This window comes from Ictidomys tridecemlineatus, chromosome 10, assembly GCF_052094955.1.
Source record: "Ictidomys tridecemlineatus isolate mIctTri1 chromosome 10, mIctTri1.hap1, whole genome shotgun sequence".
Lineage (NCBI taxonomy): Eukaryota > Metazoa > Chordata > Mammalia > Rodentia > Sciuridae > Ictidomys > Ictidomys tridecemlineatus.
In genome coordinates this window covers 137,865,526-137,891,357 of record NC_135486.1, presented here as the reverse complement: position 1 = coordinate 137,891,357, position 25,832 = coordinate 137,865,526, and the positions used below count along the sequence as shown (strand labels likewise).

Sequence of the window (25,832 nt, the reverse complement as noted above, 5' to 3'; positions counted from 1 at the left end):
ACGTGCTGACGCACTTAGTCGTGCTGACGTGCAGCGTGGCCCAGGCGGGGTGCGAGTGGCGCAGTCGGAACCCGCTGCGGCCCCTGAGGAAGCGAGGAGGCGTCGGCGTCGGCTGAGGCGGGCAGACCGGCGAGGCGAGGCGGCGGCTCCAGGCCCCGAGTGACTCGGGAGCCCGGGCAGCGGCAGCGGCAGGACCTCTCCCCCTCACAGGCGGCGGGCGGAGGCGGCGGCGGGTGAGAGGGCGAGGGAGCGCGAGCCGGGTGGGGGAGGGGCGTCTCCAGCGCCGGGCCCCAGCGCGCGGAGAACGGTCCTGCCGCCACACGCACGCGCGCCCGCCGCCCTCAGCTCGCGCGGACGCCCTCGCTCGCCCCCTTCCTCCCCGCGGTCCCGGACGCGCGCGATCTTCGACTCCCGCCCCTCCCCCATGGCAACGGCGCGCGCCGCCGCCTGCGCACGGGTTCGCGCGCGTGCTCGGCGAGAGGAGCGCGCCAGGCTCGGCTTGTTGCCGCCCCGCGCTTGCGGCGGAGGCAGCCTTCGCCCCCGCTGCTGCCCTTGTCGGCCTCTCAGTGGCTGGGAGGGCCCGGCCGCGAGGCCCTGTCTCCGACCGCGTTCACGTGCCCCCGCCTTTCCCGCTGCTCCCGGGCCCGCGGGCCGCCCGAGCCTCTAGACCGCGGGGCGCTGCGCCGCCCCTCCCCCACCTTCGGGCCAAAAATAGGCCTCGCGGCGGGCGGGAGGCTCCTGGCCTGCGCGGGGTCGGCGCGTCAGCCGCCAGGCCTTGGAGAAAAGCCCCCGGGTCCCCGAGTTAGCGTGTGTGGTCTGTGTACGTAAGGTAGACCCGCGCTCCGTCTCCCACCTCCTCCACTCTCCCCGAAAGTTGTGCTAGGGCTTGGGAGGCTGTAGCAGGTTTTCGTAGCAGGAAGAAAATTCTCGACTTAGTTTAAGGTTATGGTCTCTTGTGTCAGGCGTTATTTGGCACGGAACTCTCGGAGAGAGCCTCGTTTAGGTTCTCTTAATATGTCTCTGAACCAGAAACGCAGTCAGTCTGTTGCCTTTCGTCTTAAGAACGTGGGCTTAGGTTCATTCCTGAGTTCAGTTTAGCTTTCTGGATTCCATATGTCTGCTCGGCTCCCGCGGCGCCCCAGCGCCGAGCTCGCTGTACTACCTAGGTCCTTGTCCTCTCCCCCTTTATGTGCCATTTCCTTTCTTGATTGTCCTAGTGTTTGATTTCAGGGTACTCTGGTAACTTTCCAACAGGAAAAAGTCTTTTGTTTTTGGAGATTCCTTTTACTTTATGCAGATTCTTGGAGTGACTTTAGCATATCCAATCCATGCACTCCAGTTTTTAAGAATCGTCTGGTAGTTTTGTGTTGAAGTAATTTCCCTTGTGAGCGCCTTCGATGCTGTGGTTCCCCCCCTCCTCCAGTTCCTTTTTTTTTTGTTATTCCATAAAATTTCTCCAAAATGTTATGACTTAATACCCTTTCCTTAGCAGCTACTGGTTTTCCATTTTTAGGGAGTGGGAGGATTTTTGTGTGCGGTGGTATGGAAGTGTGGGTGAATGAATGGGCTGAAGAATTAATTGCAGGTCAGAAGCTTTTTGCAAAGCAGAAATTATGTGGGGTATGGAGAGACAACACAAGGTTTAGGATTAGATTAGGGAAGAACTGGTTTTAGAAAACTAAACTGAGTTGGAAGGTAGATAAACTGATTTCTTGTGCTGTAAAAGAAGTTTTTCATTTTCTCCTTAATTTCCATTTGCTTTTTCTAAATTTAGCCTTATCTGTCATTCCTTTACCCTGAGATAGTTATCTTTTATTTCAAATCTTTTGCTGTGGGGTTCGGGCAGGGACTGGTCAGGCTTGGGAATGGGACAGAAACAAACTGGACAGCTCCCTTGTATTAACATCACTACATATTTTAATTTTTTTCCTTTTTACACATTTTGATATCTTACTTCCTGGCATTTGTATGATGCTTTTTTATTCTGTGATCTTATTTATTTACGGGACTGGGAATTGAACATAGGACCACCCAGTTCTTTTTTAATTTTAACAACAACTTGCTAACTCCTGCCTGAGCCTTTTTGAGTGCCTTGGATTACAGGTGTATGCCATTGCACTTAGCTTTTCTGGAATTTCCTACATGGGGTCTTCCCCTCATTCAATTCTGTTTTCAGACTAAACTGTTTTGCCTGTTTTTGGTTTTTTTTTCCTGGGGTAATTTCCCCTCACCTTTATGTTTTGTGAAACTATCTTCGAGAGGATTCATTGAAGAGACAGGACCATACATGGCAGGAGAAAGGAATAGGGTGTGAATAGCCAATAAGTTTAGCCAGAAAAGTTGGGGTTTGGGGGTTTTCAGAATCATGCTGGGTTGAAACAAGAGGATGGAATCTGACAGGAGGCATAGTGTTAACATGTGAGAGGGATAAAGCAGGATTGAGAGAGAAAACCCAGGAAGTACGCAACAGGGGATTGATAGGGAAAGTCAAAAACTGGACATTGATGAAAATGAGGAAGGTTTACTAGATAAGTTTAGGGTAACATAGAGAAATTATGGGAGCAGTTGAAACAGGAGGCTGGTTTGATATGTTTAGAACATTGAATTGAAAATGGGTAATAATTAACGGAGATTTGGAGGAGTGCAAGTCGTGAATCCTGATGGGAAGGAAATTGAAAGTGCAAAATTAGGATAGTTGATAAGAGTTGTGAATATTTGGAATCAAAGAAATGGCTCTTTCTTTGGAGGTGAAATGTAACACCCTGGTTCTTGCGTTCTGATGTGTATGCTGGTTGTAGTCTAGATGTGAGTCTTCATAGGGCACTTGATTTATGTTAACAGCAGCATACCTGTTCAGATATCTTAGAGATTGTTGAGTTTATTTTATGTTTTTATGGATAGTCTGAAGTCCTTAGGTAAATTCTTGGGACGTTTCTTTCAATATGGACTGTAGGCCCTTAGGAACAGATGTGTGTTTTGTTTATTATGTCCACTTTGGAGGATGGTTGGTTACCAGAGGTTAGATGTTAAAGAGTAGTTGGTGAGGATGTTACTTAAGGTGTATTGGCTCCAACGAAGAATAAAATGCTAGTATGGAGATATTTGAGAGAAACAGAATCCTTGATGGCCTAGGGTGGAAAAAGAAGGAAGTCTAGGTGCAAAGAGGAATGATTTTGATTAATGTGAAAGAATATTGGGAGAAAAAGGCTGTAAGAATTGGGTTATAATTTGGTTGAAAGGATGAAAGGGACTTGTTAGTTCAAGAGAATGAGGTGGTATCATGCAGCTCATGGAGATGTAGTGTGAGGATGGAGAGCAGAGATGTGGGTGGTGGAAAGTGGATAGTTTGGGGCCAGGGGCCTGACCCGTGTCTCCCCCGCTCCCCTTCAGGAGCGGTGGTGCCCCCGGGCACAGGGCCATGTACAACGGGATCGGGCTGCCGACGCCCCGGGGCAGCGGCACCAACGGCTACGTCCAGCGCAACCTGTCCCTGGTGCGGGGCCGCCGGGGTGAGCGGCCTGACTACAAGGGAGAGGAGGAACTGCGGCGCCTGGAGGCTGCCCTGGTGAAGCGGCCTAATCCTGACATCCTGGACCACGAGCGCAAGCGGCGCGTGGAGCTGCGATGCCTCGAGCTGGAGGAGATGATGGAAGAGCAGGGGTGAGGGGAGGGCTGGGGGAGAGATGAGCACTGAGTGAGTGCAGAGCTGGGTGTTAGGTGGGATTTACGGAGTTTAGGGCTGGTTGAAAGAGTTCTGGAGTGGAGTTGTAGGGGAGGAGGTAAATGAACTAGAGATTTGAAAATAGTTAAGGGGTAATGCAAAGTGGGAGGTGAGGAAACTGTGTCTGGTGTTAAATGGGAGCCTCAGAGAGTCTGAATTATTTATTTAGATGGATGCACATGGGAAGGGGGATGATTGAGGAACAAAAGTGTGCTGAAAGGGAGAGATGGGAAAGCAGAAGTTAGGTAGGAGAGCTAGGTAAGCTGTCAGGTGTTGTCATTGGTAGGAAAGAGGAAGTAAATGGATTTTAAGGATTGAGGCCTTGGAAAATAGCAAAGCCAGAGTAATAAGGATTGGTAGAATACTGTATTAAGAGTGTGATGGGCGGGTAGGAAAGTGAAATTTTGAAGAAGGAGCACATTAAGGCACCTTTTAGAGCAGTGGTTTTCAAACTTCATCAATGGCACCCCTTTAATACAATATACTATATTTTGAAAGTCCAGGAAGTAAGAGATTGGGTCTTGTTGAAGTTGGTGAGGCGCATTGGGAACTCTGCCAGCTAACTTTCCTCTCTTGGCTCCTGAATTATAGCATGTTTAAAATCCACTGTTCTAGAGGGCATAGGGAATTAAGGAAGGAAAGATGATAGGAAAAGAACAGGACTTAAGGATTTTAGGGTGACAGTGAGTGAAAAGTTCTATGTGTGCATGGAGAGGGAAGGTGGGACCCCCATTGGGAATAAGGGAAATGTGAATTTGGGACTGGGGAAGTGTCCTGTCAAGCTCTAACCCTGAAGGAATTTGTCCTTCAGGTACGAGGAACAGCAAATCCAAGAGAAAGTGGCGACCTTTCGACTCATGTTGCTGGAGAAGGATGTGAACCCTGGGGGCAAGGAGGAAACCCCAGGGCAGAGGCCAGCGTGAGTGTTCCCTTGGTTCCCCCTGGACTTTGTCTGCTGCTGCCTCTGCTGCCACCCTCCTTACTTGGAACTTCTCTCTGCCTTCATGTTCCTTATTCCATGGCTGTTTGTCTCCTGCTTAATTTTGTTCTGAATTTAGCTCTGTTCTTTGCTTCCTATAACCTTCACATTTCTACCTTTTTTCCTCTAGGGTAACTGAGACGCATCAGTTGGCAGAATTGAATGAGAAGAAGAATGAGCGGCTCCGAGCTGCCTTTGGCATCAGTGATTCCTATGTGGATGGCAGCTCTTTTGATCCTCAGCGTCGTGCTCGAGAAGCTAAACAACCAGCTCCCGAGCCTCCCAAACCTTACAGGTACTCAAGACCAAGAAACTAGTATCAATTTTTCCTTCTGGTTCTAAGCACTCTGTTCTTTTTTTTGTAAACTCCATCTCAAACTCTTCAGATTTCATTCTTGAGGTTGAAACGTCTTAAAGATAGTTTATTTTAGCACCCGTGTTTTTTCTCTTTTACTAGCCTTGTTAGGGAGTCCAGCAGTTCTCGTTCACCGACCCCAAAGCAAAAGAAGAAGAAAAAGAAGAAAGACAGAGGACGGTAAGTAGATTGGAAAGTTATTCTCTTATACAGAGGGCCAATCCTGTGGTGTACTTTGTCTCTGGAAGTCAAGGATTCTGCTTTCTGGGAGCAGCAGGTGGTTTTCTTTTTTTTTTTTTTTTTTAATATTTTATTTTTTTTTAGTTTTTGGCGGACACAACATCTTTGTTTGTATGTGGTGCTGAGGATGGAACCCGGGCCTCATGTATGCCAGGCAAGCGCGCTACCACTTGAGCCACATCCCCAGCCCAAGCAAGTGGTTTTCAAAAAAGTCAAGGAGAAGGGAGTTATAATTTCAGATCTCAGCTGACAGTGCTTCTTAGTGGGGAAGTTTTGAGTCTGTAGCCCTGACAGTTAAGAATTGGCCAGTTGGGATTTTTGGAATTGTTTTCATTTTTAAATGTGTTGATTTAAGGAGTTACCTATATTTCTTGGAGAGTAAAGAAATTAGACCTAGATTAGATCTGGGGAGTTGATGCTGATGGGGTTATTTGATTGTGTTAGAAAACCATTTATGAGAACGTATTGTAGGCTGGGGATGTGGCTCAAGCAGTAGCACGCTCGCCTGGCATGTGTGTGGCCCGGGTTTGATCCTCAACACCACATACAGGCAAAGATGTTGTGTCCGCCGAAAACTAAAAAATAAATATTAAAAAATTAAAAAAAAAAAAGTTGTAAGTAGGAGATTCAGAAAAGAAGCCAAGCAAAATGACCTTGCTTCTGATCTCATCTTCAGCAGGTCAGAGAGTAGCTCTCCTCGACGGGAGAGAAAAAAGAGCTCAAAAAAGAAGAAGCACAGGTATGAAGTTGAAGTAATTGGGTGATTGCAGAAGGATTACTGATAGAGTTCAGGCATTAAGTATAGGTGTATAATTTTTTTTCCTCCCCCCCCCCAACAGGTCGGAATCTGAGTCCAAGAAACGAAAGCACAGGTAAGAGCCCTTTGGCATATAGGGGCTTAGTGGCACATGGGAGTTATGATCTATTGCTTGATGGCCTTGGTGACTCAATATGGCTCCCCACAGTGGCACATGGGAATTACGAGACATTGCTTGATGGCTTTGTTTTCTCTTTGGCCTTTGGGAGGTTTTATCTCTGAGTAAAACTTAATCCTTGTTCTAATTGTTAATAAAACTTTCTAGTACCATCCATTTTACTTTTAGGCTTTTTTTTTTTTTCCTTAAAAATTAGTTATTTCTGGGCTGGGGAATATAGATCAGTTGGTAAAGTGCTTGCCTTGCATGCACAAGGCCCTGGGTTCAATCCCCAGCACCAAAAAAAAAAAAAAAAGTTATTTGTGTATTTTTTTTGCCAAGCATGGTGGCACATACTTGTAATCCTAGAAACTCAGGAATCTCAGTGAGGAAAATGACAAGTTGAAAGCCAGCTTTAGCAATTTAGCAAGACCCTGTATCAAAATTTTAATAGGGTTAAGGGACCAAGTATGGCCTTGCATACCTGTAATCCCAGAAGCTTGAGGCTTGGGTGAGAGGATCACAAATCCAACACTAGGTCTCTTAGCCTTGGTGGGGGGATGGGGGAGGGGTTTATCAGGAACTAGCTCAAGTAGAGTGCCCTTTGTTTAGTCCTTCATATTGCAAAATAAATAAATACGTCTTTAACATTCTCACTTAATTTCCCAGGTCTCCCACTCCAAAGAGTAAACGTAAATCTAAAGACAAGAAACGGAAGCGGTAAGTGAATTTGAGGGGAATTTCATTACTAAGTAGATGATTGGGTTCCCTTAGGGGGAGAAGGCATAATTAATCTTGTACCTGAATGGTTAAGGGTTGAGGTATGGGTGAGTAGAATCCAGTGTAGGTGTGACAGCCTCCTGAGCTATATGTGGTGGTATTCGTTCAGGTCTCGGAGTACAACACCAGCTCCCAAGAGTCGCCGGGCCCATCGGTCAACCTCTGCTGATTCTGCTTCCTCCTCTGACACTTCTCGCAGTCGGTAAGGGGTAGTCCAGAAGGAAGGGAGGGAGAGGGAATGATGGGTTAATCAATTTAATATTTATTGAGCGCCCACGGTGTGCTAGGCGCTGCACAGACCATTCGGAAGACACGGTCCCTGCCCTCTAGGAGCTGACAGGCTAAAGCAACAGGATGGACAGACATATACATTTCCCCTTCTCTTTTTTTTTTTTTTTATTTGTTATTTTTTTGTTTCGTTATGATGTATATGGACTGCCAGAATAGGGGGGGTGGTTTGTTCGTGGTGTCTGGGGGAGGAAGGAATCCTTACCCTGGCTTCCTTAATCGGGGAAGGCTTCCTGAAGGAGGTGGGCTCAGAGGTGAGTTTTGAATGAAGTGGGTAGGGAATGGGTTGGGTGGAGGGTTTGGGGATGTTTGGGGGAGGTGAATAAAGGGGTAGAGGGAGAACATTCTTTGGGATTTTGTTGGGAAGCAAAGAAACAAAGTGGACTGAATTTGCATTCTGTGAATGATTTGAAATGTGACTAAGGCTTTTTGGAAGAGGGCTGTGTATAGTTAGGAAAAGTAGATGGGAGCTGGGAGGGGGTTTTCTATTCTCCCTTGAGCTGATTTCCCTGCTCTCCCCCATCCTCCATTAACTCCCACAGGTCTCGAAGTGCTGCAGCTAAAATACATACAACTGCTTTGACTGGGCGAAGTCCTTCCCCTGCTCCAGGGCGTCGAGGGGAGGGAGATGCGCCTTCTAGTGAACCAGGTACCACCAGTATACAACGGCCTAGCAGCCCAGAGACTTCTACAAAGCAGCCTAGCAGTCCTTATGAGGACAAAGACAAGAAGGAGGTATGTTCCTGAGGGTAGTGGATGTTCACTGGGTTGCTAGGTTATGAGTTTTAGGATAAGGCTGTGGAGTGAACAGGAGAGATTTATAATAAGAGAAGTGAATTTAGTTGTGTTTTTTTTCCAGTGTGTGTTCTTCTACTTATATTGTCGTACATCTGCACGTATTTTAATAGTCGTGATGCACTGCACTGAATCTTGAACCCTTTAGAATCAAAATTCACTAGATGTTTGCAGTGGATTTTGTAGCAGTGTCTTGTTTATGTGTGTGCGTGGATAGAATTCTAACAAGTTTAAGCCTCTGTTGGTTTTTGTTTTTGTTTGTTTTTGTACCCAGGATTGAATTTGGGTACTGCACCAGTGAGCCAGAATCCCAGCCCTATTTTGTAGTTTATTTAGAGACAGGGTTTCATTGAGTTGTTTATTAGCACCTTGCTTTTTGCTGAGGCTGGCTTTGAACTTGAGATCCTCCTGCCGAGCTGCTGGGATACCAGTGTGTGCCACTACGTTCAGCTCTTTAAGCCACATTTATTTTATTTAATTTTAGTAGTAGATGGACACAATACCTCTGTTTTTTATTTATTTTTATGTGGTGCTGAGGATTGAACCCAGTGCTTCACATGTGCTGGGTGAGTGTTCTACCACTGAGCCACAACCCCAGCCCCTTAAGCCACATTTAAATTTATTTTTTTTGTTGTTGTAGTTGATGAACCTTTATTTTATTCATTTGTTTATATGTGGTGCTGAGAATCGAACCTAGTGCCTCACACATGCTAAGCAAGTGCTCTACCACTGAGCCACAACCCCAGCCCTAAAGATATGTTTTATTTCATAAAATTTTCAACCCACTGAAGTTTTGCCAGCACGTCGAAAACACTAAAAGGAATGGTAGTCCCTGTAGTTCCTGTTGTTTTGTATTCTCTTGTTTTTTTTTCTTCCCTTTTTTCAATTATTGTAATATAATTTCTCTATTTTATATCTCATTCAGCAAATTTTGCAAATTATGAGTGTGATCATCTTTCTTCTATGACATTTGAGTGGTATCTAAAAGGCTTTTGTAGTTTTCCTATATTTTAACCATCCTAGTCAAATCTTCTAATTTTACTCCTCACCCCCACTCTGGGCCTTATGCCTGCTAGGCAAACACTCTGCATTGAGCTACATCCCTAGCCCCTTGTCATTTTTTTTTCTTCACACAGATTGGATTCTCAGTACTTTGCTTTTTTAGAAAATATTTATTTTAGTTGTAGATGAACATATAGTATCTTTATTTTTATGTGGTGCTGAGGATTGAATCCAGTGCCTTACACATGCGAGGCAAGCACTTTACCACTGAGCTACAGCCCCAGTACTTTGCTTTTGTTTTTACTATTTTTTTTTAATACAGAAGTTTCTTGACAGTGAGGTCAAGTGCCACCTGCTTGAGAAAACTGCTTTCTCCATTTAAAAATGCTCTTTTGGAGATCTGGGAGTATTTAACATTCTGAGTTCTCAGCATCCATTAAAAAAAAAAAAATTTCCCCACCCTAATTACTGCTCATCCTGTTACTTTGTAGTAGTATTAATTGTTAATTGCAGTGCAGGAGTTATTTACATATTTTCTAGATTTTAGAACTTCGAGTTACAAGTTTTTCTTATCTTCACATTTTTCACACTGTGCTTTGTGTTTAATGATGTTTTATTATTGAATGAATGTGACTGCCTGTGGTGAGGGAAAGGATCAATGGGTATGATGGGGCATGTGAAAGTAGTTTAATTGAAAAGGTGTTGAGATCTTCCGGGTGATAGGAAATTTGGGTGCTTATGTGTCCCTATCCCTACTTTCTCTTCCACTCTCAGAAACCTGCAGTTCGACCTAGCCCCTCTCCGGAAAGGAGCAGCACAGGCCCAGAACCACCTGTTCCCACTCCGCTCCTTGCTGAGCAGCATGGCGGCTCCCCACAGCCCCTTGCAACAACCTCCTTAAGTCAGGAGCCAATGAACCCCCCATCTGAGGCCTCCCCAACCCGGGGCCCTTCACCACCTAAGTCTCCTGAGAAACCACCTCAGTCTTCTTCCTCAGAGAGCTGCCCACCATCCCCACAGCCTACCAAAGTTTCTCGACATGCCAGCTCTTCCCCTGAAAGTCCTAAACCCACGCCAGCTCCTGGTGCCCGCCGAGAGATTTCTTCTTCCCCCACATCCAAGAATCGGTCACATGGCCGAGCAAAGCGGGATAAATCACACTCTCATACTCCTTCCCGTAGGATGGGGAGATCACGCAGCCCTGCCACTGCTAAGAGGGGGAGATCACGGTCTCGAACCCCTACCAAAAGGGGTCATTCTCGTTCCCGGTCCCCTCAGTGGCGTAGGTCACGGTCTGCACAGAGGTGGGGAAGATCTAGAAGCCCCCAACGGCGTGGCCGCTCTAGGTCCCCTCAGCGACCAGGTTGGTCCAGGAGCAGAAATACTCAGCGAAGAGGCAGGTCTAGGTCAACAAGGCGAGGCAGATCACACTCTAGATCCCCAGCCACCAGGGGCAGATCACGTTCTAGAACACCAGCTCGGCGGGGTAGGTCCCGCTCAAGAACCCCTGCCAGGCGGAGGTCACGATCTAGAACACCTGCCAGGCGCAGGTCCAGGTCAAGAACACCAGCCCGCAGGGGCAGGTCTCGGTCAAGAACACCTGCTAGGCGCAGGTCTAGAACCCGATCACCAGTACGAAGGAGATCTCGCAGCAGATCGCCAGCCAGGAGAAGTGGTCGGTCACGTTCTAGAACCCCAGCTAGACGGGGCCGATCGCGTTCTAGAACCCCAGGTAGACGTAGTGGCAGATCACGCTCTAGAACCCCAGCTAGGAGAGGGAGGTCTCGGTCTAGAACCCCAGCTAGGAGAGGGAGGTCTCGGTCTAGAACCCCAGCAAGACGAAGATCCCGCAGTAGAAGTCTAGTTAGGCGAGGAAGATCTCACTCTAGGACACCACAAAGAAGAGGCAGGTCTGGTTCGTCATCAGAGCGGAAGAACAAATCCAGAACATCTCAGAGGAGGAGCAGGTCCAACTCAAGTCCAGAAATGAAAAAATCTCACATTTCCTCAAGGCGGAGCAGGTCTCTCTCTTCACCAAGATCCAAGGCAAAATCTCGCTTGTCTTTGAGGCGCAGTCTTTCTGAATCCTCTCCGTGCCCTAAACAAAAGTCACAGACACCACCCAGGCGCAGTCGCTCTGGATCATCACAACCTAAAGCAAAATCTAGAACACCAAGGCGGAGTCGTTCTGGTTCTTCACCACCTAAACAGAAATCTAAAACACCATCAAGACAAAGTCATTCCAGTTTATCTCCTCACCCAAAAGTGAAATCTGGAACACCACCAAGACAAGGTTCCATCACAAGTCCCCAGACCATCGAACAATCTGCAACACCACAAAGACGGAGCCATTCTGAATCATCACCTGATCCCGAGGTAAAATCTAGGACTCCTTCAAGGCACAGCTGTTCTGGGTCCTCTCCTCCTCGAGTGAAGTCTAGTACACCTCCAAGACAGACCCCATCTAGGTCATTGTCTCCACAGCCCAAAGTGAAGGCAATGTCACCAGGACAAAGAAGCCATTCTGGCTCCTCTTCTCCAAGTCCTAGTAGGATGACTTCTAGAACACCTCCAAGGCAAAGCAGATCAGTGTCTCCTTGCACCAAGGTGGAATCTAGACAGAGCCATTCTAGATCCTCCTCACCAGATACCAAAGTGAAACCTGAAACACCACCAAGACAAAGTCACTCAGGGTCTGTGTCACCATACCCCAAAGTAAAGCCTCAAACACCACCAGGGCAAAGTCAGTCTGGGTCAAAATCACCATGTCCTCAAGAGAAGTCTAAAGAAATTCAAGCACAGAGTTGCTCTGGATCATTCTTACTCTGTCCAGGAGTAACGTCTGACACACCACCAGGAGAAAGCTACTTTGGCTCCTCATCTCTGCAACATAAAGGACAATCTCAAACTTCACCAGACCCCAGATCTGATACTTCAAGTCCAGAAATGAGACAGAGTCACTTGGAGTCTTCACCTCTGCAGAGCAAATCTCAAACATTTCCAAAGAGTGGTGAGTCCAGGTCCTCATCTCCAGTCGCTGAGCTGGCATCTAGATCTCCAACAAGACAAGATGGAGGTGAATTATCAGCAAGTCCTAGGCTGAAATCAGGAATGTCTCCTGAGCAGAGCAGGCCCCAGTCTGACTCTTGTCCATATCTTGCATTGGACTCTAAATCTCTTCTGGGACAGAGCAGATTGGAGTCTTCTGAATCAAAAGAGAAAATGGTCTTCCCCCTTCAGGAAGATGTTGCTGTGTTATCTCCTAGGCCAAGAGAAAAATTTAGTACACCTGTACAGGATAGGACTGAATCCTCACCAGTACTAAAAGATGCACCTAGAACCCCATCAAGGGAAAGAAGTGTCAATGAATCATCTCCAGATAGAAAAGACCAAAGTAATACATTACCTAAGTCAAACCAAGATGAGGAATTAATGGAGGTGGTAGAGAAATTAGAACAACCTTCAAACCAAGTGCTGCCTCATTTGTCTCCAGAACAAAAACAAATGGCTGTAAGTAATTTTGAATCATCTCCTGAAGTAGAAGAAGGGCTAGCTCTTGACCAAAGTCAGTCACAAATGGCTTTGGAAGAAGTTCCTGCAGTGGCCTCCTGTTGGGGAGCGCCACATTTTTCTCCAGAGCATAAAGAACTATCTCACTCTCCTCCCAGGGAGAATAACTTTGGATCACCTTTAGAATTTAGAAACTCAGGCACTGCTACAGAAATGAATACTGGATTTTCTCCTGAGGTTAAAGAAGATTTGAATGGACCTTTCCTTAATCAGCTGGAGACAGACCCATCTCTAGACATGAAAGAACAGTCAACAAGATCCTCCAGACGTAGCAGCTCTGAGTTATCCCCAGATGTGGTGGAAAAGGCAGGAATGTCTTCAAATCAGAGTGTATCTTCACCTGTACTTGATGCTGTACCCAGAACGCCCTCAAGAGAGAGAAGTAGTTCTGCATCTTCTCCTGAACTGAAAGATGGTTTACCCAGAACTCCATCAAGGAGAAGTCGGTCTGGGTCTTCTCCAGGACTTAGAGATGGTTCCAGGACTCCCTCTAGGCACAGCCTGTCTGGGTCCTCTCCTGGAATGAAAGATATACCTAGAACCCCATCTAGGGGGCGGAGTGAATGTGATTCTTCCCCAGAACCGAAAGCATTGCCTCAGACTCCTAGGCCAAGAAGTCGTTCTCCATCATCCCCAGAGCTCAACAACAAGTGTCTTACCCCTCAGAGAGAAAGAAGTGGATCAGAATCATCAGTTGAGCAGAAAACTGTGGCTAGGACCCCCCTTGGGCAGAGAAGTCCATCTGGATCTTCTCAAGAGCTTGACGGGAAACCCAGTGCATCTCCTCAAGAGAGAAGTGAGTCAGATTCTTCTCCAGATTCTAAAGCCAAGACACGAACTCCACTTAGGCAGAGGAGTCATTCTGGATCCTCTCCAGAGATTGACAGCAAACCCCGAGCTTCTCCTCGGCGCAGTAGATCTGGCTCATCTCCTGAAGTGAAAGATAAGCCAAGAGCAGCTCCTCGGACCCAGAGTGGTTCCGATTCTTCTCCTGAACCCAAAGTACCTGCCCCTCGGGTCCTTCCCAGAAGAAGCAGATCAGGCTCATCAAGCAAAGGCAGAGGACCTTCTCCTGAAGGAAGCAGCAGTTCTGAGTCCTCACCTGAACACCCACCCAAGTCCAGAACTGCTCGAAGAGGTTCCAGGTCTTCACCAGAGCCAAAGACAAAGTCTCGCACACCACCTCGACGTCGCAGCTCTCGGTCATCTCCTGAGCTAACCAGGAAGGCCAGACTCTCCCGTAGGAGCCGCTCTGCCTCTTCTTCACCAGAAACTCGTTCCAGAACTCCTCCAAGACGCAGAAGAAGTCCCTCAGTGTCTTCCCCTGAGCCAGCTGAAAAGTCAAGGTCTTCACGTCGGCGGCGTTCAGCTTCATCTCCACGCACTAAGACAACTTCAAGGAGAGGCCGTTCCCCTTCACCAAAGCCTCGTGGACTCCAGAGGTCCCGTTCCCGCTCACGTAGGGAGAAAACCAGAACAACCCGACGTCGAGATAGGTCTGGGTCTTCTCAGTCAACTTCGCGAAGAAGACAGCGGAGCCGGTCCAGGTCTCGGGTCACTCGCAGGCGGAGGGGAGGCTCTGGTTACCACTCCAGATCACCTGCCCGGCAGGAGAGTTCCCGAACTTCCTCTCGACGTCGAAGAGGCCGCTCTCGAACACCCCCAACCAGTCGCAAGCGTTCTCGCTCACGCACATCACCAGCCCCATGGAAACGTTCTAGATCTCGAGCCTCTCCAGCAACTCACCGGCGATCCAGGTCTAGAACACCCTTGCTCAGCCGACGTAGATCCAGGTCTCGGACTTCCCCTGTGAGTCGGAGACGGTCCAGGTCCAGAACATCAGTGACTCGACGAAGATCTCGGTCAAGGGCATCCCCAGTGAGTCGAAGACGGTCCAGGTCCAGAACACCACCTGTAACCCGTCGTCGTTCAAGGTCCAGAACACCAACAACACGCCGGCGCTCCCGTTCTAGAACTCCACCAGTGACTCGCAGAAGGTCCAGGTCTAGGACCCCACCAGTAACCAGGAGGCGATCTAGAAGCAGAACTTCACCTATTGCTCGCAGAAGATCAAGATCCAGAACGTCCCCAGTCACTCGAAGGCGATCTCGGTCACGAACATCTCCAGTCACTCGGAGGAGGTCCCGATCTCGAACCTCCCCAGTTACTCGTCGCCGTTCAAGGTCCCGAACGCCTCCAGCTATTCGACGCCGCTCTAGGTCTCGAACACCATTGTTGCCACGCAAACGTTCTCGAAGCCGCTCACCACTTGCTATTCGCCGCAGGTCTAGGTCCCGTACACCCCGAGCAACTCGGGGCAAACGGTCTTTAACAAGATCTCCTCCGGCTATTCGCAGGCGTTCTGCATCTGGAAGTAGTTCTGATCGATCACGTTCTGCTACTCCTCCAGCAACAAGGAATCATTCTGGTTCTCGGACACCTCCAGTGGCACTCAATAGCTCCAGAATGAGCTGTTTCAGTCGTCCTAGCATGTCACCAACTCCTCTTGACCGATGTAGATCACCTGGAATGCTTGAACCCCTTGGCAGTGCTAGAACACCCATGTCTGTCCTGCAACAAGCTGGTGGCTCCATGATGGATGGCCCAGGTCCCAGAATACCTGATCATCCAAGAACATCTGTGCCAGAAAATCATGCTCAATCTAGAATTGCACTTGCCTTGACAGCTATCAGCCTTGGCACTGCCCGACCTCCTCCATCCATGTCTGCTGCTGGTCTTGCTGCAAGAATGTCCCAGGTGCCAGCTCCGGTACCTCTCATGAGTCTCAGAACGGCCCCAGCTGCCAATCTTGCTAGCAGGATTCCTGCAGCCTCTGCAGCAGCCATGAACCTGGCCAGTGCCCGGACACCTGCTATCCCAACAGCAGTGAACCTGGCAGACTCACGAGCACCAGCTGCAGCAGCAGCCATGAACTTGGCCAGCCCCAGAACTGCAGTGGCACCTTCAGCCGTGAATCTTGCTGACCCTCGGACCCCCACAGCTCCAGCTGTGAACCTAGCAGGAGCCAGAACCCCTGCTGCCTTGGCAGCTTTGAGTCTTTCAGGATCTGGCACGCCTCCATCTGCTGCAAATTATCCCTCTAGTTCCAGAACACCCCAGGCTCCAGCCCCTGCAAACCTCGTGGGTCCACGATCTGCACATGCCACAGCTCCTGTGAATATTGCCAGTTCTAGAACCCCTTCAGCCTTGGCCTCTGCGAGTCTCACCAGTGCTAGGATGGCCCCAGCATTGTCTGGTGCAAACCTTACCAGCCCCAGGGTGCCCCTTTCTGCTTATGAGCGTGTTAGTGGCAGAGCTTCACCCCCACTTCTTGACCGAGCCAGGTCTAGAACACCACCATCAGCCCCAAGCCAGTCTAGAATGACCTCTGAGCGGGCTCCCTCCCCTGCCTCCAGAATGATCCAGGCTCCTTCACAGTCTCTTCTCCCTCCAGCACAGGATCGACCTAGGTCTCCTGTGCCATCTGCTTTTTCAGACCAATCCCGTTCAAATGCCCAGACCACTTCTGTAGCAGGGTCTCAGTCCCTTTCCTCTGGGACGGTGGCAAAGGCCATGTCCTCCACTGGTGACCACAATGGCATGCTTTCTGGCCCTACTCCTGGGGTGCCTCACCTGGAGGGTGGGGAGCCACCTGCCTCTACTGGGGCCCAGCAACCTTCTGCGTTGGCCACCCCGCAACCAGCAAAGGAGCGGCGGAGTTCCTCCTCCTCTTCCAGCTCCTCCAGCTCCTCTTCATCATCATCATCGTCGTCTTCATCATCTTCCTCCTCTGGCTCCAGTTCTAGCGACTCAGAGGGCTCTAGCCTTCCAGCTCAGCCTGAGGTGGCACTGAAGAGGTGAGGGAACTTTATTTTCAGGAATCTTCTAGGGGGAAAGGAATTGGGAATGGATGAGGGAGTGGGGTGGGAGCAACCATATCTCAGGTTCTTGGTTCTTTGAGAAGGTATGGGGAACCTTGACCCTCAAGCTGGGGGTAGAAGAGAATGCTGGGGTGGGGGCTATGGGTGGGGAGGGATGGGACAGAAAAAAGTCTCAGAAGATTAATTCTCTAGAGGATAATGATAAGTTTTCCATCTCTACAGAGGACAGAACTAGAGGAAATGGACTTAATTTTACAGCAGGAGGGATGGCAGTTAGACCTCAAGAGGAACTCCCTGGGCTGGAAGGATCTTCAGAGGTCATCCCATCCCTCTCCCTGCCTCCAGGCAGGACGGCCCCTCCCCAAGCCAACCTGCACTCACAGGGGCCTCCCCAAGCTGTGGCTCTCCGAGGAAGGAGACCACCCAGCTTCAGCTTCCACATCTGAGCCCAGGGGCCTTATTCCTTCATCAGGGACATTCTTGAGGTTTAACCTTGATCCCTTGTGCTGCGGGCCCCAGCCTGTTGCTTGTATTAGCAGAGGTTGGGTCGGCTCCTGCCAATGATCTCCAGAGAAGCACTCACTGGCTGGCTTCAGGTTGCTCCGAGAGCTCCCAGGGCCTTTCTCAGGCACCCCTCCCCCACTGCCATTCCTCCAGGCCAAGGAAGGTAGGGTTGGGGCTGGGGCAGCTTGTCTCTTTGTAACACTGCTCTTCTCCCACAGGGTCCCCAGCCCCACTCCAGCACCAAAGGAGGCTGTCCGAGAGGGACGTCCCCAGGAGCCAGCCCCAGCCAAACGGAAGAGGCGCTCTAGCAGCTCTAGTTCCAGCTCCTCCTCTTCCTCTTCCTCCTCTTCATCCTCCTCCTCCTCCTCTTCCTCTTCTTCCTCCTCTTCCTCCTCCTCCTCCTCTTCATCCTCCTCCTCTTCCTCTTCTCCTTCCCCTGCTAAGCCAGGCCCTCAGGCCTTGCCCAAACCTGCAAGCCCCAAGAAGCCACCCCCTGGCGAGCGGAGGTGAGTCCTGACTTGCCCGAGATGGAGGGGAGGGTGATTTCTCCAGAATGGGCCCCTTGTGGACTTCTGTGTCTGGTTGTAAGGGAGGAGTCGGGCACACTCCTCTGCCCACTATTCTCTACACCCTGTTCTGGTAAAGGGCTGTACCATCCAAGTGGGTTCTCAAGCCAGAACTGGGAAGTCCTAGGTTTCTTTCTTTTCCCCAACATGCAGCCTGGTCCCAGGGATTCTAGCTCTTTTAAGTCTCCCCATTGCTGCTACAGGGCTCTGGTCTGGCCACCATCATCTTCTCCCGACTCTGTCCACAGCCTCTTCCCTGTCTCCCTGCCTCCACGCCATTCTCTTCCACACGTAGCCAGAGGGATCTTTCTAAAACGTACATCTGGTTACTTCCCTCCACTCCACAAATCCTTCCGGGACGCCCTGTGGCCTGCAGGATAAAGCCCCACCTCTGCGGGAATGGCGTGTGAGGCTCTTCACCAGCTGGCCTTGCCCACCCTGTGCTCCTCCTGCCCGCCCCCATACATGCCCTGTGCTCCAGCCACACCCAGCGCCTTGCAGTCAAGGAGAGCCCATGCCTTTGGACATGCTGTTCCTTCTGCCTGGAATTTCCTTGTCCGCCTGGTGAACTCCTCGTTCTGCAAGACTCCACTCAAAACAGCACCTCCGAGAAGATTGTCCCGCCCCTGCCCCCGCCCCGCCCATGTATCTGTGCCCCAAGTCCCCAGATCCATGCACATCCATCCCTGTGGGGTTGCTTCCTACACATGGGGCCCTGCGTGCCTCCCTTGTTGGCCTTCCTTCACTACCAGACTGAGCTCCTCCAAGGGCAGGGACTGTCTTTATCTTTGCATCCCCCGCTGCACCCTGTGCCCTGCCCACTGTGGGCACTCAGTGGAAGGTGTGCGGGCGGATGGGTGAGTGCGGACAAAGGTGGGTCTGAGGCTGGCCCTGCGTGGTGTGAGGTTTGGTGGTCAGGACCTGGGTGGGTGGTTCTGAGTGCTGGCTGGTGGATTTGGAAGGGCGTTGTGCTATGGGAGCTTCCTCTGCTCCCCAGGTCCCGCAGCCCCCGGAAGCCTATAGATTCCCTTCGGGACTCGAGGTCCCTCAGCTACTCACCTGTGGAGCGACGCCGTCCCTCACCTCAGCCCTCACCACGGGACCAGCAGAGGTAGGGCCCACCCAAAGGTTAACACAGTCTTGAATGACCAGCACAGGACTTGAGCGAAAAGCCAGTTTCAAGGTTCAGGGATGTCTGAGGCTGGTGCCACCCAGTGGTCTGACATGTTTTTTTGTTGCAGCAGCAATGAGCGGGTTTCCCGGAGAGGCCAGCGTGGGGACAGCCATTCTCCGGGCCATAAGCGCAGGAGGGAAACTCCTAGCCCCCGTCCCATGCGACATCGCTCCTCCAGGTGTGTCTACTCTGAAGAGTATCCCATTCTGGTGGGTGACAGGAGCCAAACTTGATTTTTGGCATTGATTCTGGTCTTTTCTGCCACAGGTCTCCTTAAATCACCGTACCCCATGCTCTGGAGCCACAGGGAGTGTCCCCCAACAGAGCTGTGGGAGGTCTTTGTCTTCCCCCACCTTTGAATCCTGGCAGCATCTTGGGTGGAGGGCTCCCTTCCCCCCCTCCTCCCTTTTTTTTTCTTTGTTCCTGTGAAATGTTAATCTCTGTGAGTTTTTCCTGGTTCATGTGTTTGGGGGGGTTTGGGGGTGGGAGGGAATGAATGCTGATGGGAGTTGGGGGAGGAGAGGATACAGTTCAGACACTGAGGCCTAGAATCAGAGAGGCCCTGGGAGGTGCAGCCGCCTGAAGTTCCTGGGGGTGATGGTTTAGAATTTAGAAGTTGAGGTGTTCTTGGATGGAAGGGGCAGGAGTTAAAAAATTAGCTGGCCCCTACTGCCCCCCATGAGGTTGTGACCCCCTCCCCCAATTTTTCTTCATGTTTCTTAAAAGGCATTTTGGTTTTTTAAAAATCTGTACAGCAAGAGCAACTTTTTCTGTCAAATAAAAATGAGAAATGCAGGAATTGGGTCTATAAATTGTTTATTTTAAGTGGTGAGAGAGCAAATGGAAGAACCACCTTCACCTTACACCCTGACTGGAAGTCCCCAGGGCCTTTGCCCTGGATCTCCTGAAGCCCTGGGGGGCAGCAATGATGAAGTAGGACCCAACTCTTAACACTGAAGGAAATACACCTGGAAATTGGGTGGCAAGTGCACCTTGGCTGGATTTCTTTTGCCCCTCCTGAGTTGGGCTGGCCTAGGGCTCAGAATTCTGACCTTCTCTCCAAAGCTGGGAGTAATTTGGCTCTCAGGGCAGCCCAGGATAGGCTGGTCAACATAGAAGTCTGGTTAAGAGCCCAAAGAAGTGGGGGGAACAAGACCCATCCCAGGGAGGGAAATGCCTGGAATAGGGAGGGAGAGGGTGGAGAAAGAGGCAGCAACCAGGCAGACACCCAAATCTCTTTTATTGGGGGGAATGGGCCTCAGGGATGGGCCTGGGGCCCTCACTGCACGGCTTGTTCATTGGCGCTGCCTCCGGAGTCCTGAGGCTTCATCACGTCCGGAAGCTCCGGTGGGCTAGAGAAGGGCTCGATGCGCAGGGCCTCAAAGGCATCATCTGTAGGGGAGGAAACAGAGCTGGAAAGGTGCTCAACTCGTACCCCAGCTGGGCCTTGTTCCACCCAATAACCTGAAGCCCTGGGGCACCTAAAGTCATTGTCCTGCCCACTGCCAGCTGCTTCACTTAGTGGCACTGGAATGACTCCTGACCCCATTGGCCCAAGCCACCCATCCCTCTTTGCTGGCCATTCCCAATCTACATTTGTCAGTAACTTCCTGCAGGCACCCCCCAATTCTGTCTCCACAGCCAGCATCACCTGCCATCACACCACATTCTCCTTGCTCTCTGCCTTTTCCATCAACCAGCCAGGGGTGGGAAACCAAGTACAGTCTTGACCCACTTACAACTTTCCAATGGTTTCCCATCTGGTTTCACCAACCCTGTATCTGTCTCCAATGCTCAGCCTCACTCCCATACCAAGCCTTTTACCCCCCTCAGGATTTTGTACTTGCCAGTCCCAACACTTATCACTTATCTATGGACAGAGTTCAGCTCAGATGTCACCTCAGAAAAAAATTGTCAGATTTGATAGGTTGTTTTTTCCACTTGAACAGTGGCTCCAGTTCTACAGTTATCTCAGCATGGAACACATACATGTATGCTACTTCATACTTTTCCTCCTGTGCTTTTCTCTACCTAGGGGGCTGTTCTCCTCTTAATTGATTAGGCTCTCCAGAGGAAGTCCCAACACACACCCTAAGGAAAGCTGCCATGTCTCAAGAGCTGTCTGGGCAGGTGAAGGGTTACCAGTTGTATCAGCCAGGAGAGGCCAGGGATGCTGCCATACATTCGCAATACACAGGATGGCCCCACACACATAATCATCCAGCCCCAAGTGCTAATACTGCTGAGGTAACAAACCCAAGCCACGAACCTGCAGGGACAATTCTTGCCTTTACACACCTATTCCGTGACTCATCTGGCCAGTGCAACCTCACACCTGATACTGTCGTCTCCCTAATTGAGCAGTTTGAGGTTGGCAGACAGATCTGTCTCATCCTTTAGTGAGGACAATGAATGGCTTAGAGTATGGCACCCAATCAAGGCCCAAGAACCTAGTACTGATTGGTCAGCTGCACAGAGTTGTCTTTCTGCAAGCAGTCTGTGAGAAAACAAAAAGTAACCAGCCCACACTGTGCCTGTCACAACAGACACTACTTGCCTCAAGGTAATGTGCAATGCCATGGTGGGCAAAAACAAGTCATGTCTCTCAGCCTTCATTTATGCTATCAGTGTCTTCCAAGCCACTCCAAGCCTTTTGTTCAACAACAACAAAAAGCTACCACATACCTATAATCCCAGCTACTCAAGAAGCTAAGGCAGGATGATCCCAAGTTCAAGTTCAGCCTATGCAATTTAGTGAGACCCTGTCTCAAAATAAACCAATAAAAAGAGGTAGGGGTATAGTTCAGTAGTATAGTGCTTCCCTAGCATATATGGTGCTGGGTTCAATTCCAGTATAGCAAAAACAAAAAGTAGAGAAAGGATCACTTCAGGGAGAATGCAGCTCTGTTGCCTCTGCTCAGAAAGCCCACCAGATATGACTCAATCATCACTTACCCCCTCAGAAAGACACACCTGTATGATGTCTGTAGCATTCACAGCAGACCAGACTCAGGCTGCCCTGCTGGGTGGGGCAGGGGAAGAAGTACCTGACCTGAGGACACATCTGCTGAAGCTGAGGCCTAACCCCATTATCCTTATGGGACCTAGACCATACTCTTCTTTTTCAACCTGTGCTGTTTTCTTATAAAACAGAAAATGATTCCTTTATTCATGTTCCCTCTACCCACACATCCCTTGGATCCACATCTGCGAAAATATGGCTCTATGATCTGTTTAAAATTCCAGGAGACCAAGAGTAAAAACTAAAAATTCTACCCTCCCCTTTTCTTAGATGGAGGGAAATGAGAAACTCTCCCCACCCCTCATGGTACAATATCCTGGGAGATTTGGGGTAAGATTAACAAGAATATAGGATCTAGATCTGAAGCCTGGTGTTGACATCCCAGCAAACAACCCCATTTTCCCAAGCTCAATTTACTCATCCTTAAAAAACACAATCCACATGGTGCTTGCTTGCCTATAATCCCAGCAACTCATGAGCCTGGGGAAGGGGGATTGTGAGTTTGAGGCTAGCCTTGTCAACTTAATGAGGCTGTAGACAAATTACTAAGACACTGTCTCAAAAAAAAAAAAAAAAAAGGGCTGGGAATGTAGCCCCTGGGTTCAATCCCCAGCACCAAAACAACCACCATTCAAACTAGCAAATTCAAGCCTTGACCAGGGAATCAGGTGATAAGCAGCACAAATCAAGCTTGGTATGGTATCTGACTCTAGCAAGGCACTAGAAGCCTGCCTCTTACCCATGGGACTGTTGGCAAGACTTAGTCATCCCTATCTGCAAATGGGGATGATGGCAGTGCTGGCATCTCTGGGCTGAGAGAATTAGATGGGACAATGAAAGTAACATTCAGAGTGAAGAGCCAAGTGCTCAATAAATCCTCTAGTAAATCTGAGAGGGTATTGGGATGAGGGATCTTCAAATCATTTGTGAAACGGGCTTTAATTTCTATAAGTGTCTCTTGTTTGTTTTACAATGGAGAAACACTGTCAGATAGTTCCTACCCTTTGTGGATTGGAAAGCAAAGGCCTGTAAAATCAACTTCAGCTCCCCAGAAGACCCTTTTCTATGGCCATTATCAGCCTGCCCAGCTGCCACCCAGTCCAGTCCTTACCTGCCCTGAAGGCCAGCCCCACTGTGGCTGGGGCCTGTGGCCGTGCTGTCTGGCTGGTGAAGCCACATTCGCCCAGAGTTTTGCCATCATCGAGGAGCTGGTCATCCTGAGGAGAGAAGAAGGGTCTGGGGAGAGGTCCGGAAGGGGCAAGACCCACAGATCTCTGGCCAGCAACCACACTGGGAGTCAGAGGAAGAGCTAGTCCCAAGTGTGGCCATAACTACCACAGAGCAGGTTGGATACTGCTTCCAGAGCCCCGTCCCCAAGATGTCCAAATAAGAACTTTGCAGGGGAGGGCTCTGGAATCTGATTCTCCCAAACCCCGCGTGCGATTCGCCCTCGGAATCACTGAGCCAGCGGACGGAAGCCGAGGCAGATAATTGACAGCTCTGACCCCTGAACAAGGGGCTCAACTTTCTGACATCCAGTGCCCTCAACTATAACTCGGGGCCCCCGGCGTTCCGGGCTCACAGGCGGCCGGGGCTCCATGAGCGGGATAGGAAAGAGGGCGGGGAGTCCCGCAGTCGGCGCTCGCAGGGTCTCTGAGCTGGAGCGCCCGCGGCGGAGGGGAGCGGAGGCCTCAGAGGCGCCGACCCTGCCAGTTTCCGGCTCGCCCCGCGTCGGCGCGGAGGAGCACCGCGCTGCCCGCGACCTGCACCGGGCGCCGGGCGAAGACCCCACCCGGCCGTCGGCGGTCGGGCGCCTGGGGCCGCCGACTGCGCTCCCCAGCTCGGCCCGCCCGGTGGCAGGGAGACGCCGCGGGACCCCGCGCGCGCAACCGCCGCCCGCCGCACCTTGTAGAGCCGCTGCTCGTCGGGCGGTCGCTTGAGGATGCCCTCGACGATGCGCTTCAGCTCGAACACGGTGCTCGACTCCTTGGCGTCCGTGAAAATGGTGGTCTTGTGGCGCCGGATCATGAGGAACACGTCCTGCGGGCGGCGAGCCGGCGTCAGCGCCCTGCCGCCGCCCCCGCGAGCCCGCCGCCCCCGCCGCCCCCGGCCCGGCCCGGCCGCCCCTCCCCCCGCGCCCGCTCACCATCGCGGCGGCTGCCTCTCGCTCGACGCGCCGGCGCGGCCGCGCTCCGCCCCTTCCCGGCAGCCCGCGCGCGGCCCGGCATGCCCCGCGCGGCCCCGCCCCTCCCCGCCCCGCGCGGCCCCGCCCCCGCCGCCATTTTAAGTGAGCCGGAAGAGGCTCGGCGCGGGCCGCCATCTCGCTGCCCGGAGGGAGGCGCCGCCGCCGCTCTGGGCGATTTTCGCGTGTCTTTATTATTAGGCGTGAAGTATTCGTGCACAGCCGAGGGACTCGCTGTTACACATTCGCATGTGCACACGACACGGCGTGTCCCTGCATCTCCCAGGACCCCTCTCTGGCCCTTTCCGCTGCTCTCCCTCATTTCCGTGAGAACCCTCCCCTACCTCGTCCGCGCGAGAGGGGACACTGCGACCCCCGACCTTCGGAGGCTGCTTTTTCTGCTCAGCCTCCTGTTCTCCAGTTCCATGCATTTTCCCTCCGATGACCCGATGTCATTTTATGGTTGCACCAAGCCTGAGTGTACGCTCCTTTCTCCCGTCCCTCCACTGAGGGACACCTCGGCTGCTCTACGGCCTTTTTTTTGGGGGGGGGGACACTGAGGATTGAACCCCGGGTGCATCACCTCAGAGCCGCATCCGTAGCCCTTGTTCACTTCATGCTCTGACAGCCCTTGCCGCTCGGCCACTATGACTTATTTTTAAAGGACAAGCTATTTTCTCTTCCTCTGTCCCCTCCCTAGTCTCAGGGGAAACAGGGTTGCCTTTCTTTCCAGTTTTAGGCGGATTTATCTGTTCTTGAGCACACACCCATCCTGGGAACTGAGTAACCCAGACTCCGGAGGTCTCTGGGATGACTGTCCCCCAAATTGACAAGTGGTGCCAGCTGCCATGGGAGTCGCCTCTGTAGAAGCCCCTGTTCCTGCCCGTGGGCAGTCACAGCCTCCGGGACAGGAGTTCCTGTGTTTCTCCTTTGTAGCAAAGCTAGAAATATTTTTCCTCGGAACCATGTATTTCTTACTAGTTTGGCCTTGAGGGCCAGGATTGAGCTTTCGGTAACCCATTCACCCTTTTTGGTTTCTTCACTTTTGTTTTGTTGGTTCTGGGGCTTGATCCCAGGGGTGCTGCACCACACAGCTGCATCCACCCTTTTTATCTGTATCTTGAGCTGGCCTTGCTAGGCTGCCCTTGGCCTTCACCTCGCATCCCCTGGCCAGGCCCCAGTGGCCCCGTGGTGTCCAGGGTAGAAGGGGTGTCCCTTCTGGTTGGCTTCCTGGACAGCTCCCCGCTCCAGTTCCCGCCCTGGTGGCAGCACTTCCTCCCTGTCTGGGCTCCTCCAGCAGCTTGATTTCCTCTGTTGGTGGAGCCTCCAACAACCATTGGAGGCTACTCTGGAACCCAGCCAGCCCCTAGGAGGGGACAGCTGCTACCTGGGCAGCCAGTGACAGCTGGGCAGGTGTGAAAGATGAGGCCACCAGCCCAGAGACCCACTGGCAGTGGCCCTGGGCACCATGCAGCCCTGCAGTTGTTGGAGCTCTGGTCTCAGTGTCCTGGAGGGGCCATGTGACAGTGTCAACTCTGATAGCTAGTCATAGGGGTAGGCACAGTGCTTGGGGTAGGATCAGAGCACGCACCTCTTCAAACCCCTCCGGGATTTTTATTTTTGTTTGGTTTTAAATAAGGCCCTTGAGAAAAGACCACCAGGGACCTGTGTAATCCAACCCAGATCACACTCTTCTAGGTCATTGAGGTTTGCTCATAATCTCATTGGAAAGCTAAATTCTCTACCCCAGAGGCAGTCCCACCCACCATTTTCAAGCAGTCACTGTACGGGGAAGTTGGATCTTGAAATGGGTGTGGGCAAGAACATCCCTTCTACATGTGATAGTCTCTCAGGTATTA

General features: G+C 51.0%; 2 protein-coding genes across 10 annotated transcripts; one reads left to right on the top strand and one right to left on the bottom strand.

The window, feature by feature from the left end:
- Positions 1-58: 58 nt before the first annotated feature.
- Srrm2 (serine/arginine repetitive matrix 2) lies at positions 59-19,568 on the top strand. Of its 8 annotated transcripts, none has more exons than XM_078024500.1 (15): positions 60-233; positions 3,391-3,660; positions 4,533-4,640; positions 4,831-4,995; positions 5,158-5,235; positions 5,975-6,034; positions 6,135-6,167; positions 6,879-6,929; positions 7,099-7,191; positions 7,820-8,012; positions 9,849-16,501; positions 17,248-17,535; positions 18,593-18,706; positions 18,837-18,947; positions 19,037-19,568. In XM_078024500.1, exons 2-15 carry the CDS (start codon positions 3,419-3,421, stop codon positions 19,044-19,046), a joined length of 8,199 nt encoding a protein of 2,732 aa, XP_077880626.1. In that variant the 5' UTR covers positions 60-233; positions 3,391-3,418; the 3' UTR covers positions 19,047-19,568. The 8 variants fall into 8 exon arrangements, 7 of the variants coding, with proteins under 7 accessions (XP_077880628.1, XP_077880627.1, XP_077880630.1 ...); XM_078024499.1 differs by having other exon boundaries at positions 5,972-6,034; positions 18,840-18,947; XM_078024498.1 differs by having other exon boundaries at positions 5,972-6,034.
- A 424-nt stretch (positions 19,569-19,992) lies between these two features.
- Positions 19,993-24,424, bottom strand: Elob (elongin B). Of its 2 annotated transcripts, none has more exons than XM_078024505.1 (4): positions 24,318-24,424; positions 23,697-23,831; positions 22,903-23,008; positions 19,993-20,161 (listed from the first exon to the last, which is right to left on the bottom strand). In XM_078024505.1, exons 1-4 carry the CDS (start codon positions 24,402-24,404, stop codon positions 20,049-20,051), a joined length of 441 nt encoding a protein of 146 aa, XP_077880631.1. In that variant the 5' UTR covers positions 24,405-24,424; the 3' UTR covers positions 19,993-20,048. The 2 variants fall into 2 exon arrangements, with proteins under 2 accessions (XP_077880631.1, XP_077880632.1); XM_078024506.1 differs by lacking the exon at positions 24,318-24,424 and adding an exon at positions 23,938-24,029.
- Between the last annotated feature and the right edge of the window lie 1,408 nt (positions 24,425-25,832).